General features: G+C 36.0%; 1 protein-coding gene across 3 annotated transcripts in view; it reads right to left on the bottom strand.

Annotated features, from left to right (window-relative positions):
* The window catches only part of ABHD18 (abhydrolase domain containing 18), a 37,039-nt gene that overhangs the window by 10,793 nt on the left and 5,321 nt on the right, over positions 1–20,925 (bottom strand). Inside the window, exons 2-10 of one of the 3 annotated variants that reach the window (XM_084884612.1) lie at positions 19,742–19,849; positions 18,547–18,631; positions 13,574–13,674; positions 11,540–11,618; positions 11,345–11,439; positions 8,742–8,759; positions 6,223–6,361; positions 3,578–3,667; positions 2,831–2,932 (exon numbers count right to left, since the gene is read on the bottom strand). In XM_084884612.1, coding sequence (XP_084740738.1) covers positions 2,831–2,932; positions 3,578–3,667; positions 6,223–6,361; positions 8,742–8,759; positions 11,345–11,439; positions 11,540–11,618; positions 13,574–13,674; positions 18,547–18,631; positions 19,742–19,833 — 801 coding nt within the window. In that variant the 5' untranslated portion in view covers positions 19,834–19,849. Of the gene's footprint in view, positions 1–2,830; positions 2,933–3,577; positions 3,668–6,222; positions 6,362–8,741; positions 8,760–10,881; positions 10,955–11,331; positions 11,440–11,539; positions 11,619–13,573; positions 13,675–18,546; positions 18,632–19,741; positions 19,850–20,925 lie in introns of those variants that run through there. The other 2 variants (XM_084884611.1, XM_084884610.1) reach the window with 2 other exon arrangements.

Raw genomic sequence — 20,925 nt, 5'->3', positions numbered from 1 at the left:
ATATAAAAGAAAAGAAAACATCATTTAGTAAAAAATAGGATGTTATTTAACTTTGTTCAAACAAAACACAAATGTCCATCAACGAATAAAGGGAAAAACAAAATGTTGTACACATACAATGGATCATTAATGAACTTCTGACATATGCTAAAACATGGGTGAACTTTGAAGACATTATGCTAAATGAATAAACAGGCACAAAAAGACAAATATTGCAAGATTACATTTTTATGAGGAATCTAGAGTAATCACATTCATAGAGAAAGTAGAATGGTGCTTGCCAGGACAAAGAGGAGAAGGAAATGGAGTTATTGTTTAACAGGTTCAGAACTTCAGTTTAGGAAAATTGAAAGTTCTACAACTGGATAGTGTTGTTAGAGATGATGGTGGCAAAACAATGTGAATGTACTTAATACTATTGAATGATACATTTAGAAATGGTAAAATGGTACACCTCACGTTGTGTATATTATACCACAATTAAAAATAGAGAAAAGAGATGTCAAAATTTAACTTAGGTCTAAGATTTATATTTTACTGCTAAATGTTTCCTACTGAAAAGTAATTAAAAAGTGTAATTTAGTCTGTCTCGTTCTCTTATTGCCAAAGTATGGAAATCCAGATCTACTAAACTTCCAAAAGTCTAATGAGTGTATCTTGGCATGTTGGGAGCCAGCAGAGTTGAGGCAAGCAACTCAGTCTTAAGGAAATAGAATTAAGTTCCTTCTAGCAGAAGTTATGCGGTGCCCTGAGGGCTTGGCCAGAAGATAAAGATTAACCTGCAGCTTAGCATCTTCCTGCTTAGCATCTTCCTGCCACTTCCCCTTCCTGATCCTCCCCCCTAGATAGCCCAGCCTTGGAATGTTGCACCTTGGAATGTCACACCACCCCTGGCAGTTAGCCAATCCTGTGTTGCCAGATACCAAAGACCCCCCTGCATAGGCAACCCTGCCCCCCTTTGTTTCTGCTGTATAAATACAGCCATTTCAGAGAATAAAGTTGGGGGCTTGATCAGAACCTTGTCTTGCCCCCATTCTTTCGCGTTCCTTGTTTGCCTCATTCTCTTAGGTGGTTCCTGCGTGCCCCCGTTGTTGCCCCACAGGCCGGGACACTGGCAGTAATACAATAGCCACTCCAAATCTTTCTCAGGATGAACTAATAAGAATTAAAAATGATCAAGGAATAAATATTGCCTATGAAAAATTTTGAAGTATGAACTCAGCTTAAAGAGCTGTAAATACATCATTTAAATAAAAATAAGCTTTGTCAAATACTAAAAGCAAATCAAAAGATAAAAATGATAGCCTTAGAAAATATATTTGCAACCTATATGACAAAGAGTGTATTGCTTTAATAAGAGCTAGAGTGAATGGACAGCCCAAAATCACAATTAAAAAAAAAAAATGAGCAAAGGATATGCATATATAGTCATAGAAAATAAAATAGAAATTGCTCTTTAACTTACCCTTAACTATGTTCATTCAGAAACTAGTTTGAACACTTAGTTTTTTTTTTTACTTTTTATTTTTAAAAGTCTATTTTTATTGATTTCAGAGAGAAAGGGGAAGGGAAAGAGATAGAAACATCTATTAGGAGAATTATTGATTGGCTGCCTCCAGCATGCCCCACACTGGGGATCGAGCCTGCAACCTAGGCATGTGCCCTGACCAAGAATCAAACCTGTGACCTCTTAGTCCGTAGGTAGACCCTCAATCACTGAGCCACAATGAATAGGCAAGAAAAATTTTAAGGAAAAAAGAAAGGGATGGAAGGGAACATATAGATTAAGATACTTATAAGAAATATAAAATAAAAAACTATAGTATCTATCTCTTTCCCCCTTGTCCCTCTTCATCTAGCTCTCCATCACCCACTCTTTATCACCAAAAAAAAAAAAAAAAATTAATTAAAAATTAATTAAAAAATAAAAAACAAATGAGCTATAATATCTAGAGATGTACACTTGGATAATAAAATTATTTTAAAGAAAGAAGGAAGTAGTTACTATAAAAATCAGATGATAATAGTAGGGGAGAAGAGCCTTTGATCAGGACACACAGAGGTGGTTTCCAGGGTTGGGTGGTTAAATTCTGAGCTGAAACAGATTTGGCTCAGTAGATAAAGTGTGTCCCAGCGGACTGAAAGGTCCCAGGTTCGATTCATGTCAAGGGCATGTACCTTGGTTGTGGGAACATCCCCAGTGGGGGTGTGTGTAGGAGGCAGCTGATCAATGTTTCTAACTCTCTATCCTTCTCCCTTTCTCTCTGTAAAAAGCAATAAAATAAATATTTTTTTAAAAATTCTGAGATGGGTGGTCAAGCTCTATTTTTGACCTATTACAAATGTGTTCCTGTTTAATAAATGTATTAAACCATATTTGCTTTGAATGATTTTCTGTATCTGTTATTTTACTTATCTGTATTTTTTTAAAGAATTAAAAAAATGTTAGTATTGCTTAAAAATTTTTGCAATTCTTTTTAAAAAATTGACTTTAAAAAAATAAATATTGACTTTAGAGAGAGGAAGGAAGGGAGAGTCAGAGAGACAGAGAGGTAGAGAGAGAGAGAGAGAGAGAGAGAGAGAGAGGGAGAGAGAGAGAGATGGATTTGTTGTTCCACTTATTCATGCATTTCATTGGTTAACTCTTTTTTTCCCCCCATTGGTTGATTCTGACTGGGGATCAAACCTGAAATCCTGGCATATGAGGAGATGCTCTAACGAACTAAACTTCCTAACCAGGGCCCAAAATTTACAATTCTTTTAAAAAATTTGAATCATTAAACACAATCAACCCTCCCTTTAACATAATACAGCAATTAAAAATACTTACTCCACAATATTCAAGCATGTGAATAATTTCTTCCTCATAAACCGTCTGTGCATAATACTGCTTTTCCAACTCCCTCCAATTAATTGATTTACTCAGCACACCCTGAAATAACAAACTAAAGATCAAGTCACACCATAAATTATTCTGTCCAAAAATTGTTATTACTGTGCAGAAGAGTTAACATAGCAGGTTTGAGATTTCCTGTCTTTAGAAAAGCCTGCTTATATAAAGGTTGGCCCTTGACTAGATTTTGTGAACTTTACTAATAAACAGTTCTTTATCCTGATGTAAAACTTCCTAATGATAAAGTGGGTCTCTGTGCCTAAACTGCTTATACAAACAATGCAGTTCCTGCTGAACACCTGCTTTCCTTCTGGAATTTTGGTACATGTCAGACAGAGGGCAACTAAATGACTGAGTCCTGAAAAAAACCCTGGACTTCTGTGCTCAAGTGAATTGCACTAATGGACAGAACTTTGCTAATTTGTCACTGCTGGAGGAATCCAATACAGAATGTGAGTCTCCACTGAAAGCTTGTGCCTGGTGTCCTTTGGACTTTGTCCCCTGTATCTTTTCCTTTGCTGATTCTGTACTATACCCTTTTGCTCTAATGAGTCTTAGTCATGAGTACATGCTGAGTCCTGTGATTTTTTCTAGTGAATCACCAAACCTGGGGGTGGTGTGGAGAGCCCCCAAAACAATTACCTAAAAGCATATATAACTAAATATTAATTACAATTAAATTACCGTAGTGAAGACACCAGATGCTGTGGACCAAGACAGACATGGAATCAATGGCATGGGCTTAGGCCAGTTGGATACCGCTAAGGAAGCCATCTGTAATATGATAACACAGTCAGTTAGAGAGCTTCTGTTTAAAGTTTCTACACATTAAAATAAAAAATCTGTAATATTAATAAGCACTTTGTGTAGTAGTTGATGAGATAAGACACAAACAAAAAGTCTCTAAACACTTATGAGAATGCCTAGCAACCTTTTCAAACTTCCAAGTCATAAATTCAACTACAACATGTAACTTCCCTCTTTGAAAGCTAACTATATATACATATATATAAAAGCCTAAGTGACCTTCACGACCAGCGGGGCAAACTCAATGCGGGAGCTGCCCCCTGGTGGTCAGTATACTCTCACAACCAACCTCCTGCAATCCCTACCATGACCAGTTTACCCCGCCCCAATCAGAACTGAGTGATATGCTGGCCAGGCCTAGGGACCCCACCAATGCATGAATTCGTGCACCAGGCCTCTAATAAAATGTATTAGAAAATTTTAAGTAACTTTAAAACTTTTCATAGAGAGCTACTTTCTACTGGGTAAATACAGAGCACAAATGCTGAGATGTAGATACACTCATCTAAGTAAATTGCTCAGGTACAGCAAAATTACAACTATAAAATCGTAGAACCTAAAAAATAGTAATAAAACCAAGAAACATCTGACCCTTGAAGTTGACTAAAAGATGCCAAGAATGTGGTAAACTACAAAACACAACATATAACTGATATAAAATAATGTAATATGTATGCTTAGAGAGGGGAAGAGTTGTTTTGGGTTAGAGGAAATGGCTGTCACTTAGGGAAAATGATAGATGGTGTCATGTCTTCCATTTAAGAAGACAATAGGATTAAAGGCAAGATAGTGAGAAGGCACAGATTCTTTGTTATATGGGACCATCCAAAATATAGGGTGGAGCAAAATTAGGTTTAGAGTTGTTTGTATAGAAAATAATACAATAGTTAATAAATAATACAAGAATAAACTTTTTTGCATATTCACAAATGTAAACCTACTTTAAAAAAAATATACATCTTATTGATTTTTTACAGAGAGGAAGGGAGAGGGATAGAGAGCTAGAAACATCAATGAGAGAGAAACTGTGACCAGCTGCCTCTAGCACACCCCCTACTGCCTCTTGCACACCCCCTACTGGGGATGTGCCTGCAACCAATGTACATGCCCTTGACCGGAATAGAACCCGGGACCTTTCAGTCCGCAGGCTGACGCTCTATCCACTGAGCCAAACTGGTTTTGGCTGTAAACCTACTTCTGATACACCCTGTACTTCAGCTCAGATTGTCAATTGTGACATGTGGTCAAGGGATTCAGGAGATTGGTAGGGTGGAAAGATTGATCAAGATTAGATTAAAAGTTCCTTTGTGTTATAGATAATGGGGAATTAAGAGGCCTGAGCAAAGGAGTGTCATGTCAAAGGAATGTTTCAAGGAAATTAAAATGATAGTGGTTTATAGGGCTGATTAGAGATAATCAGATTTGAGGTAGGAAAACCAGTTAAGAGGCAGTAGTCAAGGTGAAATTATAAGGCCCCAATCTAGGTTCTAAAAATGGAAACACTACTAAATAGGAAAATAAATCCTTTTTCACCCTTTAGTTTTACTGATTTGTATTTGAGTAAATTCTTGAAGTAATTTTATTAGCTTCACCTCTTTGGTAACTCCTTTGAATTTGAGGAAGTTTTGTTTTTGGGTTTTTTTGGTTTTTTAAAAAAAATATATTTTATTGATTTTGCACAGAGAGGAAGGGAGAGAGAGAGAGAGTTAGAAACCGATGAAAGAGAGTCATTGACCAGCTGCCTCTTGCACACCCCCTAGTGGGGATATGCCCTCAACCAAAGTATATGCCCTTGACCGGAATCGAACCTGGGACCTTTCAGTCCCCAAGCCGACACTCTATCCATTGAGCCAAACCGGTTTTGGCTTGAGTAAGTTTTTGAACTTAATTTTATAAGTCAAATAACTTACAGCAAATCTGTTTTTTAATGTACTGAATGACTACTCAGTCCACATAATGAACCAGAGCATATTCCTGGCCCTCAGTTAATCTACTGCTTCATGGAACAAACTGACTGCTAAATAAGTACAGTGAAATAAGTAGTAATGAGAGATGAAGTATAGTCTGGAGTAAGGCTAGGAGTCAGGAGAGCTTGTCATAGGAAGTAACCTCCAAATTGGAACCAGAAGAGCAAGCTGTTATTCAGCTAGGTAGAAGGGACTGGAGGGGCACCAGAAGGGTGCCAGCACCTGGCATAGTTACAGCCAGTGCAAGAGCAAGCCTTTGGCAGGTGTTAGGTAGGACAGAGCAGAGATCAGATTGAGGAAGATCACTAGGGTGTGGAGAAAAACTGTTTAAGAAAAAGTTTAATAGAATAAGTACAATCAGAGTCTACATAAATCATACCAAAAAAATAACATCATTATTTTATAACTGGAATGAAAGTTTAGAATCTGTTTCTTCTTTCACCAAAACCAAAATTAATTCTATACATAAAGTGAATTTTAAAAGTAACTACAATAGATTTCCCACATGTTATAAACACAATCACAAATAAATATCATTTGAAATGAAAGGCTTACATGTCCTCCCATGGATATTCCGGTCATTCCTAAAGGTCCATAACCCTCCCTCTCCAGCCAGTGCAAGAGCGCTGCAGATTCTAAAACAAGGGCTCCTCCCATCACAAATAGGTCAGACACATTTTTTAAGCTGGACCTTCTAGCATCACAAAAAAAAAAAAAAAAAATTATTTTAAATATATTTACATTTTTACATGTGAAAATTTACAACAGGCAGTCAAGGTTTATCTTTTTCTTTTAAAGGGAATAGTAGTTGAGTAAAACAATGGACTGAGTTGATGTAATTAGAGTGCTGCTAATATAGTTCTACATATTAATCACAAACTTATTTTTTAAGTTATATATGCTCTCTAGCATATAATCTTTATTGAATTTCAACTATTTTACTATTTTCAAGTTCAAAAAAGAATCTTATTTATTTGATGGCACTTTAAAAAACTTAAAATACCTATGGGAAAATAGTATTTCATATACTGCCAATTTTATTAAATTACCATGACTATATAAGGAAAAACAAATTTATAGCTGTCCCCTCTTAGAAAGAACTGATTATAATAGAACTTAAAAGCATAACATTTTTTAAAAAGCAATGTAAGAGTTTAACCTAATACTAGTTTCATGTATTACCAAAATCTTAAATACACAATTTATGAAGACATGCACATAGTTGGTTACTGGATGAATGAAACCTTGCCAAAGTGTACAAAAATTCACTTTATCAATGGTCATTCACTATATGCCTACATAGAATAATAATATGCAAAGAATAAGGTGCCACAGGAATGCCAAGTTGTTAACAGAATCATGACCAGTGTCCTCCCACATCCTCTCAGGGCTCCATGTTTATAAGGCAGGACTTCTCTTTATGGAACACACTAGAGGCACGATGCACGAATTTGTGCACAGGTGGGGTCCTGCCTGCCTGTGCTGACCTGGAAAAAGAGGTAATGGGAGGTTGGCTAGCCTGCCCTGCCTCCTGGTCGAATTCCGGTGAAGGGGACAATTTGCATATTAGCCTTTTATTATATAGGATGTTATCCTATATCAAAACAGATCATACTCATGCTTCATTATAAAATAACTAATTTATCCTTGTATTTATTTCCTATCCTCATTCTAATTTGCTATTTAAGATTACAGAATTCCCCTGATTATTTTCATCTGATACAGAAGTTTGAATTCTTAAGTCCAATTCAGTTTGCTCTTTAAAAAAGTTGACAAAAACAGGCTTAAGATATTTTAAAAGAGGTAATTGTTTATTATTATTTAAATTGCAAGCTATTTCTTTCTTATGATGAATTATTTGAGAAAAATTAAATACATTGGAGCATTATTACATTTTCTGGGTACATAAATGTAACAGGATATTTTATAAACATTACAATTCTCACAATAAGTCTGCACTAGGGAAATTATATAGTTTTCACACTTTATAAGGTTTGCTTATATCACACCCCAGTTTCATGACCTCTTTTATGTCATGATCACATAGACAAGTGACTTTAAACCGATCTTTCCACCACTTTCCAACTCCCTATTTGACTTCTCTACTTGCAGGTCCAACAGACATCACAAATATGTTCAAGTCAGAACTTTTGATTTATTACCCACAATAATGAATTTATCAATAGGTCTTATCATTTTAATTTCTGCTTAAAATACTCTGAGGTTTCCCACTGTACTTACAGTAAAATTCTAATCATGGCTCTTTCTAACCGAGTTGCCTACCTTTCTGATCTCATCATGCACTACTTTCCAACCTGTTGCTCACATTATGCTTTTCATTTACTCTTCCTTCCCTGAGGCTGATCTTCCTCCAGGTCTTCACCCCAGTGGCTCCTTCTTGTTACATCATGTCCTCATAACTAATATTGCTCCATCCCTGCACCCATACTTTATTACTCTTTATCCCATTGCCTTGCTTTATTTCTTTATGGTATTGATAAGTACATGAAATTATCTTATTTTTATCTCTCTCCCATACTAGAATATAAGCTCTATGAAAGTAAGGACCTTGTCTTTTTGTTGCTGTCTTCCCAGTGTCTAGGATCAAATATTTCTTGAATGAATCAAAACTAAATATAACACAGATTATGAAAATGCAAAAAGTATTGCCTTCAAAAGTTGATCATTTTAAAAGACCAGGAAAAGAAAGTTTACCTATATTATGCATTGCAAGAATAAAAATAATAGTGTTTAAAAAAAATTTAAGTGTTTAATTTCACAAAATAAATGTACTTTTCCTCTTAAAAAGGAACATGTTTTATAATTTTTTCAGTTAAAGTTTTACAAATAAATTATATCTTCAGTCAACCTATTAAAATTTATCTGTTTACAATACATTTAAAATGCAAAAAGCTTAAAGTAAAAATTAAAGTTAACATTCCTACTATAATTTTATAAAAGAAATTTACCCACAATAACACTTGGAGATTAAACTTTGAAATGGTTAACCAAAAACTTAAATGTTGCTGAAAATTCAGTATAAAGACTGCAAAAATAAGGTGATATATACTTACATTTGATCCTTAGGTTTCCTGCAGCCATTTAATATTGTGGGTCAAAGAGAAAGTTTTAAAATAATTAAATATTCTCTGGTATCAAAACACATTAACTTAAAGTTGAAGACAACTTAATACTGAAATAACTATTTTATAGTTATCTGAAATATGATGCTTAGAAGTTCTCAGGTTTTTCAAATGCTTTTCTTTTTTTTAGAGCTTTAATTTTATTTTATAATTTTTATTTATTTTAAATATATTTTATTGATTGATTTAGAGAGGAAGAGAAAGGGAGAGGGAGTTAGAAACATTGATGAGAGAGAAAACATTAATCAATTGGGGATGCGTCTGCAACCAAGGTACTGTACATGCCCTTGACCAGAATCTAACCTGGAACCCTTGAGTCCACAGGCTGATGTTCTATGCACTGAGCCAAACTGGATAGGACTATTTTATTTTTTAAATAATTTATTAGTATCGGTATTATTTTGATTAGAGAGTGAATGGGAGGGCAGGAGTTGGAGAAAGATAAAGAAACATCAATGTGAGACACACTGACTGGTTGCCTCATGCACACAGGATCAAACCTGCATACCAGATACACGCCCTTGACCAGGAATTGAACCTTATGGTTTGTGGGCAGATGCTCTAACCACTGAAGACATAGGACAGGGATAATAATTTTTTTTCTTTTCTCTTTTTGGGACTAACAAGTTATTTTAAAGAATTTTTATTGATGTTTTAGAGAGGGAGGAAAGGAAGGAGAAACACACCCACATTAATGTGAGAGAGACATCTATTGGTGCCTCCTGTATGCGCCCTGGGGATGGAACCCACAATCAAGGTATATGCCCTGATCGCTCTGGTACACAGGATGATGCTCAAACCAACTCAGCCACACTGGCCAGGGCTAAACAATTTATCTATTTGAAGTGTACAATTCAATGTTTTTAGTATATTCACTGGGTTGTATAGTCTTCAACTTAAGTTTATTGGAATTTTTCATTTATATTATTATAGAATACCTAGAAGCCCTGGCTGGGTTGCTTAGTTGGTTAGAGCATCACCCCTATACACTAAGGCTGAGAGTTCCATCTCCAGATTCCATACAAGAAAGCAAGCAATGAATGCATAAATAGTGGAACAAATTGATCTCTCTCTCTCTCTCCCCCTCTCCCTCTCTTTCCAAATTCAATTCTCTCCAAAATCAATTTTAAAAAGTTCAGAAAATACAGAAAGGATTAGAAAAAATTTACTTTATCTAAAGAAAACTATATTAATATCTTGGTGTATTTTTCCTAGTACTTTTTCCAGTCTTTTAAATGGGTTTTGTTTTTAGGTTTTTTTGTATACCTATATCATACCATAGAGTTATATATCCCAGTTTTACACTATAAATACATACATTGCTGTAAACTTTAAAAATACTAACCGAACACATTATTTACCAGGCAATGTTCTAGACCACGTGTCAAACACAAGGCCCGCGGGCCAAATCCAGCCCGCCAGGCCTTGCAATGTGGCCCGCACCGCGCTGTCATCACTGCACTCCGCTGTCAGTTTATGACATTGTCAGTTTATGACTGTTCAGTAAACCATTTGGCCCGCGATTTAGGCTGGATTTTAGATTTTGGCCCCTTCTCTGATTGAGTTCGACACCCCTATTCTAGACAGCATTAACTCTGTAATACTCTGAACAACCTAAGAGACTATTCCCATTGCCAACAAAAATATTGATGTTCTAAAATATTAGGTTAACAAGTCCATGGTCATACAGGCAGTAAGTGGTAGAACAATAAACATTACAGAACCAATTACATAATATTACAATATTATGAACCACTTTTCTCAACCATGTTGCTATTGTTGGACATTCAAGCTATTTCTAATGTTTTACTATTATAAAGTTATACAGATATCTTTTCTCTTTTCTATTATTTTCTCTCTTTTTAGTATGTTATTCTTAAAATAAATTTCTCAGAATGATGTGAAGCTTTTTAAGGCTCTTAATTCAATGTGTTAAAATTTCCCAAGGGGTTGAGCTGATATTCAGTAATCAGTAATGAGAGTGCCCATTTCACAATAGACTCATAAGTTTTATGTTTTGTTTTTAAAATATTTGTTAATTGTTGCTGTAACTTTACATCTCTCTTATTACCAGCAATGTTGAGCATTTCATTATATTTGTGCATCAGTTTCGTTTCTTCTTCTGGACATAGTCTGACGTCATCTTGAAAATTAAGTTAAGAACTCTTCTAAACCTCAACTGATACTTAACTGTAAAGCACTGTAAAGTATTTAAAACATAAGCATTTCCTTAATAACAAACATTTGACTTAATATTAAAATGCAGCATAAAAGAAGTCTCACAAGAAACAGAAGTACCATTTACCTTTATTATACAATAGAAACGCAATCCTTACTTTAGTTTTCAAAAGGCTTGAAGGCTTTTTAAAAGTCTGACTGCTCTTTAATCTAAAAAGTAATTTTTCACTTCACTCTTAAGTATTTTTTGAACTGATGATTAAGTTTACCTGATTTAGAAAAGTTGGCTATTACCTATCATTCCTTTGGATGACTAAATCTATAAATACATAAGAGAAAAGACTTCCAGGTATCACAAAAGGATATAATAAGGGTTTTCTAATAACAAAGAAGCCATTCCAGCTTCTTTAATCATAGGACGAGCCATCAGTGTTCGGCGTCTCCAGTAATGCTAAGGAAAGAAAAGATGACACTTAAAGAATATAATAATCACATCTGATAAGGACAATATGTAGACAAATTAGGTATTAGATATTATAATAAAGTCTTACATGATCTCCTGTTCCAGCAAGATGAATGCATACGGGTCTATATTTGCTATTCCATTCTTTAGGCACAATAAATTGGAACCTATTTAAAATAAAGCATCTCACTGAATTATCTTTTAAAGGCTTTTAATACAAATTTTCAATGCTTAAAAGTTTAATAATTAAATTATTTAGGAAAAAAGTCTTCAGAATTTTGATATTAAAACTGTAATTAAGTATTTAATATTTGCCTAAAGGCAACAAAGATACTGTAAATTTGCTTTATGTTAGGATAGTAAAATACTCAATTATCATATAGACACAGAATTTATTGTAATCATTTTTTACCTTGTTCAATACCACAACTTTATAAATGCATAATAAAATTTTCTCATTCTAGAAACATTAACGTATATGATTAAGTCTTAGAAAACAGTACTCTTTAGGTTGTGACTGTATTCTCAGGCAACAAGAACTGCTTTTCTGCCCTGGATAGTGTGGCTTGGTTGAGCATTACCTTATGCACCAAAAAGATTCCCAGCCAGAGCACATGCCCAGGTTGCAGGCTCCATCTCCAGTTGGAGGAAGGAGAGATAGAAACATCAATGTTAAGAGAGAATCAATGATTGGCTGCCTCATGCACATCCCACACCAGGGACTAGGGATCAAACCAGCAACCTGAGCAAGTGCCCTGCCTGGGAATAGAATCACGACCTCCTGGCTCATAAGTCTATGCTCAACCATTGAGCCATGCTAGCTGCACTGGGTCTTTTTTCTTTATCCATTCAACCATTCCATGTCTTCTTTTCATTGGAGAACTTAACCCATTTACATTTAAAGAGATTGATCGGTATGGACTTACTATAGCCATTTTGTTCATTGTTTCTTCCTGTCCTTATGAGTATCTTCTTTATTTTTTTTCTCTTCGTTTATAATTTGACTAGGGGCCGGGTGCACAAAATTCAACCCTCAGCCCAGCCTACCCTCTCTCACAGACTGGGAGACATCGGGCCTCCCTCTGCGGGAGGCAACCAGGCTGATCAGGGGAAGGCACCAGCCCCATCACCCGGCTGCTGCACCCACTGCCAGCCACCTCAGCTGCCAAGATGTTTTCATCAACACGGACCCCAGTCCCTTCACCACAAAAAAATGACAACTTCCTTTAGGATTTTCAAGATGTGTCTTTCATAAGATATGACATTTCTTTCTTTCTTTCTTTTAATCCTCACCTGAGGATATGTTTCCATGGATTTTACAAGAATGTGGAAGAGAGAGGAAGAGACAGAGAGAAACATCAATGTGAGACACTTTGATTGGTTGCCTCCTGTATGAGCCCTGACCTGGGCCCCAGCAGGAGGAGCCTGTAACCTAGGTACATGTCCTTGATCAGAATCAAACCTGGCCCCTGTGGTCGGCAGGCTGAGACTATCCACTGAGCCAAACCAACTAGGGCAGGATATGACATTTCTTAGCCCTCCAGCAGCGGACCTTTGTTTTTTCCTCCAGGTGTGAGGTGGAAAAACCCTGGATCACCTTCTTGGATTCTTACAACCCAAGTTACCAAGAACAGTGCAAGTGGCGGTGTACAGGGAGCTTAGCAAATGAGTGGTCAGAAAAGGTGTTTATGTTTGAACTGGTTTGGCTCAGTGGATAGTGTCGGCATGCAGACTGAAGGGTCCCAGGTTTGATTCCTGTTAAGGGTATGTACCTTGGTTGGGGGCACATCCCCAGTAGGGAGTGTGCAGGAGGCAGCTGATCGATGTTTCTCTCCCATTGATGTTTCCAAGTGTCTAACCTTCTCCCCTCTTTTCTGTAAAAAAATCAATAAAATATATTTAAAACAAACAGAAAAGGTGTTTCCTCTGTAGCTCATGCGCAGAGGACCCACTGCATTGTGTCTACTGGGCTAGGAGCATGTGTTCCCACAGCCCAGGGGTGGGGGTGGGGGAACACGCCCCCCCCCCTCCAGTAATTTCAAATAAGACGGCATTGATATTGTTATAATTTAAATTAACATAAACAACTTAGTACTTTAACTTTCTGAATAAAAATTCTTACCTTGCAATAACAGATTCAACTGGCATGATATCAGGCACATAGTGGGCCATAGGGGAAACAAAGTGTCCATCTAGGATCTTACAGTCTGACTGATCTTCAATCTTAAAGAAAAACAAAACTAAGATTTATACATGTAAACGAAGATACCTTGGTCTGTTATAGATTTATTGGAGGTATGGTGCATATAATTCATGCATGGGGAGGTGTCCATGCACCGGCCTGCACCCTCTCCAATCTGGGAGCCCTAAGGGGATGGCCGACTGCTTAGGGGTATTAACTCCAGCCATTAGGAAAACCACACAGAATGTGCTTGACATACAGTGTGGTTTTATAAATTGTTTTAATAACAGCCACTCTGTTAAATAATATCTGTTTAACATACAATACAGCTGGTACTATGTGAATTCAGAATGTATCACGAAATCATGGAAGGTTGTAGTGGAAGTAACCTTGAATTGTCTAGTTCAAACTTTTATAAATATTGGAATTCCCTTTTCTAAGATTTTGAATGCTTTTTGTCCTAAGAAGCTTAACAAATTTTTGAGCCAACTCATTTTCTGTGAAAGAACAGGTGGGGCAGCTTGCCTGCCGCTTCCTGGGACTGGGGACTCCGGCGGAGTTGTGGGGACTGGGTGCCGCCATCTTGTGGCTATGGGCTCCGAAATATATGTGACAACATGATGGTCAATTTGCATATTCCCTCTTTATTAGATAGGATGCTTTTTTATAAAAAATTTCCATAAGTAAAAACCTTTTTCTCCAGTGCCTACTATGAATTGCTTTTGCTGCTGAGGACCTGGCTCTGATTCACACACATTCCTTCTCCTTCAACATCCTTAACTACAGTCTAGTTGGAAAAATAAACTATAAATAAGCCTCATTTACCCAATGATATACAATAATACAATAATGCCAAATAAAATACCATTAGGATAACTTGATAATATAAAAGTAAACATATGAACAATTTACAAAATTGTAACAATAATTTACTACAATCAAATAAGGGTTAATATAAAATATGTTAAAATATTTTTAGACAATCTACTGATGTAATACGTCATGTCAACAGATCACTGTAGAGCGCCCCTGGGAAGGCACATGGACATTTATTTAAATTGTCAGCTGAGCACGAGGCAATGATTACATGCCCATGGTTATACCCCACTTCAAGAGGACAGAGTATATTATTCAGTTGCTGACTTACCTATGTCCAGGTTTCAGCAGGGGTGGGTCTAGATATGTAAAACCAGTAATGCTAGGGCCTACTTAAGAATGCAAATACAGTGGTGCCTCGCATAACGAACGCCTCGCACAGCGAACCTTGGACAGGTTTTTCATGAAACCATCGGCCAAAAAGCAGAAAATGGATGAAGATGTGCAAGATTCGGTAGACTCTACTTAGTCTGTCTTAAAATTAAAAAAATGTGTGTTTTTTTTTTTAAAAATTATGTTTTTAGATGTATATAAATAAAAATATGTCATCTTAGTATATTTTTTTTTATGTCATCTTAGCATATTTTATGCTACAGAACGAATTATTTTTTTTAACATGTATTGTTATGGGAAAACGATTTTCACATAACGAACTTTTCGCATAACAAGCTTGCTCCTGGAACGAATTAAGTTCGTTGTGTGAGGCACCACTTTGATCCTAAGTTTTGGTGTTACTTCCTAGATTTTTGGGATATAAAAATAAACATGCTGCGTGGCTCAGAGTCGCTGCCTCTCCATCAGAGAGAATGGCGTCCACCTAGCACCCAGCTTTAAATCTATTTCTGTATCTTCTTTCTTTATTTCTATTATTTCTCAATCCCTGGCTACCTCCACTTAGAACCAGTTTGTTCATCTCTCTTTCTGCATCAGGCCCCCCCGCACATCACATAAGGAGAAATAAGATATTTACATATGTGTCAAAGGAATTTGCTAATATATAGTATCTAAACTTTTCTTCCCTCAAATAGTTATTCGTTGTTTTTTTTGTGTGTGTGTGTGTGTGTGTTTTCTTTTTAATCCTCACCCAAGGATATTTTTCCATTGATTTTTAGAGAAAGTGAGAGAGGGAAAGACAGAAAATGTAGATGTGAGAGAAAGACATTGATTGGTTGCCTCCTTCATGCCCTGACCACGGCCCTGGTCTGTGAGGAGCCTGCAACTGAGTTATGTGGCCTTGACCATAATTGAACCCATGACCTTTCATTCCACAGGCCGACACTCTATCCACTGAGCCAAGCTAGCTAGGGCAAATAGTTGTTTTTTTAAATAAATTTTTATTTAAATCAAGCCAGTAATAAAAATTAAATTAGCATTAAAGCACCAAATATTTTCATTAAAATCAGAAAGAAACAAAATACAAACATACCTTGTCTAGCTTTATTTAAAACACAAATTCACCCTATGTGGTTTGGCTCAGTGGATAGAACGTAGGCCTCTGGTCTGAAGGGTCTCAGGTTTGAAACCCATTTAAAGGGCATGTACCTGGGTTGGACTCGTGGGCTGGAGGCAAATCATCAATGTGTGTCTCTCTCTCACAGATGATTCTTTCTGTCTCTCTCACCTTCTCCTTCCACTCTCTCTAAAAACATCAATGCAAAAATATCCTGGGGGGAGAATTAACAAAAACAAAAAACCTGACTTACTATGAAATAAGTTTGCATAAATTATGGCATATTATTTTTAATCCTTTATTAGCCCATCTTTTATTTCTGAACCAATAGCATGCTCTGCTGATCATAGTGCAACTTTATAACACCCACTGATATATGACAAAAACAGTTGTTACTTACCACTTTTTCTGTTCTGGTATTCCTGATCTGATTGTACTCTCATGGTTCTTCCAAAAATTATTTTAGGAACCTTTTATGGACCTGAGTTCTAAATTGAATGTTTTAATCAGGATTGGACTGCATTTTATTTATTTATTTATTTATTTATTTATTTATTTATTTATATTTTATTGATGTTTTTACAGAGAGGGAGAGTTAGAAACATTGATGAGAGAGAAATATCAATCAGCTGCCTCCTGCACCGCCCCCTCCCTCCCCCCCACCGCAGATGTGCCCACAAACCAAGGCACATGCCCTTGACTGGAATCAAACTTGGGACTCTTGAGTCTGCAGGCCTCAATAGGAAAATTAAAAAAACCCAGATATTTTTAGTAAAAATTGAGCAAGAAATATTCTAAATTCGGAAGTAACATTTAGGTGGTGTAGAGGAGGAATTTCCAATTAAAATTTTGTCTTTAGCGGTGGAACACTTTTGAAAAATGAAATCTTCTGAAGTTATCACATATATGAAAGACATGAAAGTAGAGTTACTTTGGTTAATGGCAATGAGAAATGGGAAGCCCACCTATTTGTAACCCCTCCCAGTAGTACCCAAGTTCATAAACTTAGAAATATTTTCCAGCCAAAACCAGTTTGGCTCAGTGAATAGATCTTCGGTCTGCGGACTGAGTGGTCCCAGGTTCGATTCCGGTCAAGGGCATGTTCCTTGGTTGCGGGCACATCCCCTGTAGGGGGTGTGCAAGAGGAAGCTGATCGATGATTCTCTCTCATCAAAGTTTCTAACTCTCTATCTCTCTTCCTCTCTGTAAAAAAATCAATAAAATATATATATATTTTTTCCAGAAAGTCATGTGGTTGCTTAAAAACAAAACTATTTCAAATACAATAGTTCCTCACTTAACATATTTGATAGGTTCTGTGACTTTACAAGGAAACCAATTTTACCATTGGCTAATTGATAGGTAAGTAAGAGTTAAGTTCCTACAGCATCTCATTAACATTATAACAAATAGACACCATTCAAGGATAAGCTGTACATTTCAACTTCTCTAATTTTATAGTATTTCTTTCTATCACTTTTCTCAGCAATTAACTATATATCCCATACCATTTCCCTGATGTTATTTAAAAAATATATATATTTTATTCCTTTTTTTACAGAGAGGAAGGAAGAGGGATAGAAAGTTAGAAACATCGATCAGCTGCCTCCTGCACACCCCCTATGGGGATGTGCCAGCAACCAACGTACATGCCCTTGACTGGAATCGAAACTGGGACCCTTCAGTCTGCAGGCCGATGCTCTATCCACAGAGTCAAACCAGTCAGGGCTGATGTTATTTTGTTTAAAATATTTTTCTTTTTATTGTTTTTTTCAAATATATTTTATAGATTTTTTACAGAGAGGAATGGATATTAAGTTCTTTTTGCTAATAACTTCTCATGTAGTGATTCTTCAACTAGAGTACTTTCCTGTGTTACTGCCAATTTTTTTTGAAAAGTTGAATAATTTACTTTAACCCCCATAAGCCTAAAGATAAAAAAATGAGGTTCAAAAAGATGTTCCAACTGGTAGGTTAGCTTGATCAGAACCGGGCAAGGCAGGCCGGACATGCCCTGGAGCTCTCCTGTGGTCTCTCCTTAGCCCCAAGTGTGCATTGGTGGGGTCCCTCGGCCTAGCCTGTGCCCTCTTGCAATCCAAGACCCCTCGGGGGATATTGGAGAGCTGATTTCGGCCCGATCCCCACAGGTCAGGGAGAGGGAAACCCATCAGTGCACAAATCCATGCACTGGGCCTCTAGTTTTCTTATATTTAGGCAAGAATATGCTCCTAGGCATAAATGAATTTAATTATTATAACCATCCAGTTAGAACACTCAGAGCATTTTAAAAATATTAAATGAAAAACCTATATTGTGTATTTATGTTCTAGTGTTTATTGTTATACTCTTAACATTCAACCTATTATTTTTAAAAATTTATCTTTAGTGTTGAAAGTATTATAGATGTTTTCCTTTTTCCTCCCATTGACCTCCTCCACTCTGCCCCTGCCTGCCTTTGCCACAGATTACGCATATGTGCATATAATTTTTAGGTGAATATCTTCCTGCCCCTGTCCCCCCACCTATTCTTGTCACATGTTTATGTTAAAATAGAATTTCTATAATTACATTTACTTCATTTTACTACCTTATCGATGTGTACTGGATAATCACTTGAAACCAGATTCTGACATCTTTCTCGATTTCCAATTATCTTTCTGAATTCAAAGAGTCTGTTATGGTAAAGAGGAACAAAAGGAAAAAAAAAAATTAGTATAGCCATATGTTAAAGCTGATGAATAGTGAGTAAAAATTACCAAGTCCAGGTCATAAAATATGCTAAAATTTAATTTTAATCAACAAAGAAAAAGAGTAAGTTGTTGGTCTTTTGCAAGCTGAACATTTTATCTCAGAAAGATGTGATAAATATCATTATTCAGAAAGTAATTAACATATATAAGACTCAAAATTAAAGGCACAAATCTTAAAAATTTATTTTTAAGTCCATATATTCCCATAAGCTACAGTATAACCTAGCTTCATAGTAATTACAGTTTCTTTTTTAAAAAATATATATTTTATTGATTTTTTACAGAGAGGAAGGGAGAGGGATAGAGAGTTAGAAACATCGATGAGCCGAAACCAGTTTGGCTCAGTGGATAGAGTGTTGGCCTGTGGACTGAAAGGTCCCAGGTTCGATTCCGGTCAAGGGCATGTACCTTGGTTGTGAGCACATCCCCAGTAGGGGTTGTGCAAGAGGCAGCTGATAGATGATTCTCTCTCATCGATGTTTCTCACTCTCTTTCCCTCTCTCTAAAAAAATCAAAAAATATATTTAAAAAAAACAAACAAAACACCGATGAGAGAGAAACATCAATCAGCTGCCTCTTACACACCTCTACTGGGGATGTGCCCACAACCAAGGTACATGCCCTTGACTGGAATCGAACCCGGGACCGTTGAGTCTGCAGGCCAACACTCTATCCACTGAGCCAAACCTGTCAGGGCCATTACAATTTCAATTTACCCAGGAATGCTCAGTCTCTGGAAACTCTAAATCAATTTAAAATTATTAAAGTTAATAATCTAACTTTTATTTCTGAGAGCTCTTTATTTTCACAACTGAATGACTTTTTTAAACTAGTTCAATTTATGATTATGTGGGTTAAAACAAGAGAAATAATTAAAGGGAGAAAATAGAAAAGGAAATAATTTCATTTTTATATTAATAGTTAATTTTCCAATCACTTTATATTTATAGCAAAGAACTTTAAAAGTGAAATAAAATTTTAAATGTTTACTAAAACAAAGTCAGAATAAGCATTCAGGAAAAAAATGTTTACCTCTTAAGATCCTCTGGCTTTCCCCATCCTCTGATAAAAAGTTTTGTAAGGAGAAGTCTCCGGTATAGAACATCTAACTTACTCACACCCATCAGTAGTAACCAACATCTATGAAACAAAATTGTAAATGATTTTAAAATATTTTATTTTAGGCAACAGTCAGTAACTCCTAGTAACTTTCAAATATATAATATAGTATGTATAATTATAGTTACCATGCTGCATATTACATCCCTAGGAATTATTTATCTTATAGATCCTTAAAAGCACTCATCACAAGAGAAACTTCCAAGAAAAACTTAACTAAACTTATTGGTAATCATTTCACAATATATACGTATATCAGATAATTATTTTATACAGTTTAACACAATGCTATACTAGTATATCAATCATATCTCAATGAAACTGTAGGAAAATTAAGATAGCGAAAAAGAAAGAACTGAGATAAAAGTAGAAAAGATGAAGTTGAACCCAAGTTTCACTAAACTGTAAATTATTGAGTGTAGGATCTTCCTTCCCATTCTCAGCACAGTGACTCAGAAAAAAAAAAAATCAGTATTTGTTGGGTAACAATAGCAGTGGTTAAAACTTATACAGTTTTGTATTATTTGCCAGGAACCATTCAGAAAACTACACACATAAATGCACATGTTCTCATTTAAACTTCCCAACACTTCACACTTAGTAGACACAAAAATTCCACGTATGTGGATTAGGATTAGAGAGCTAAGTGTAAAAAGCAAAACTATTAACACTCAAAGAAGTCCAGTAACAGTATAATAAGAAAATATAGCTAATATTCTATGTATTTAAAGAAATTGGTTTATTCAATGAACATTTATTAAAAATAAACTCCATTAGGAAATGAAAAAACAAGCCAAAGACTGTGAGAAAATACTTGCAAAACACCTATTTTTAATATATTTTATTGATTTTTTACAGAGAGGAAGGGAGAGAGATAGAGAGCCAGAAATGTCGATGAGAGAGAAACATCGACCAGCTGCCTCCTGCACACCCCCCACTGGGGATGTGCCCGCAACCAATGTACATGCCCTTGACCGGAATTGAACCTGGGACCCCCCAGTCCACAGACTGACGCTCCACCACTGAGCCAAACCGGTTTCAGCTGGAACAGTTTACTCTTTACCCAATTACCAACATTCTGAATTAGTGCTCCATTT

The sequence above is a fragment of the Pipistrellus hanaki genome (assembly GCF_964339955.1).
Source record: "Pipistrellus hanaki genome assembly, chromosome: 5".
Classification (NCBI taxonomy): domain Eukaryota; kingdom Metazoa; phylum Chordata; class Mammalia; order Chiroptera; family Vespertilionidae; genus Pipistrellus; species Pipistrellus hanaki.
Note: the sequence above shows the minus strand (reverse complement) of the source record. Positions and strands in the feature narration are given on the sequence as shown.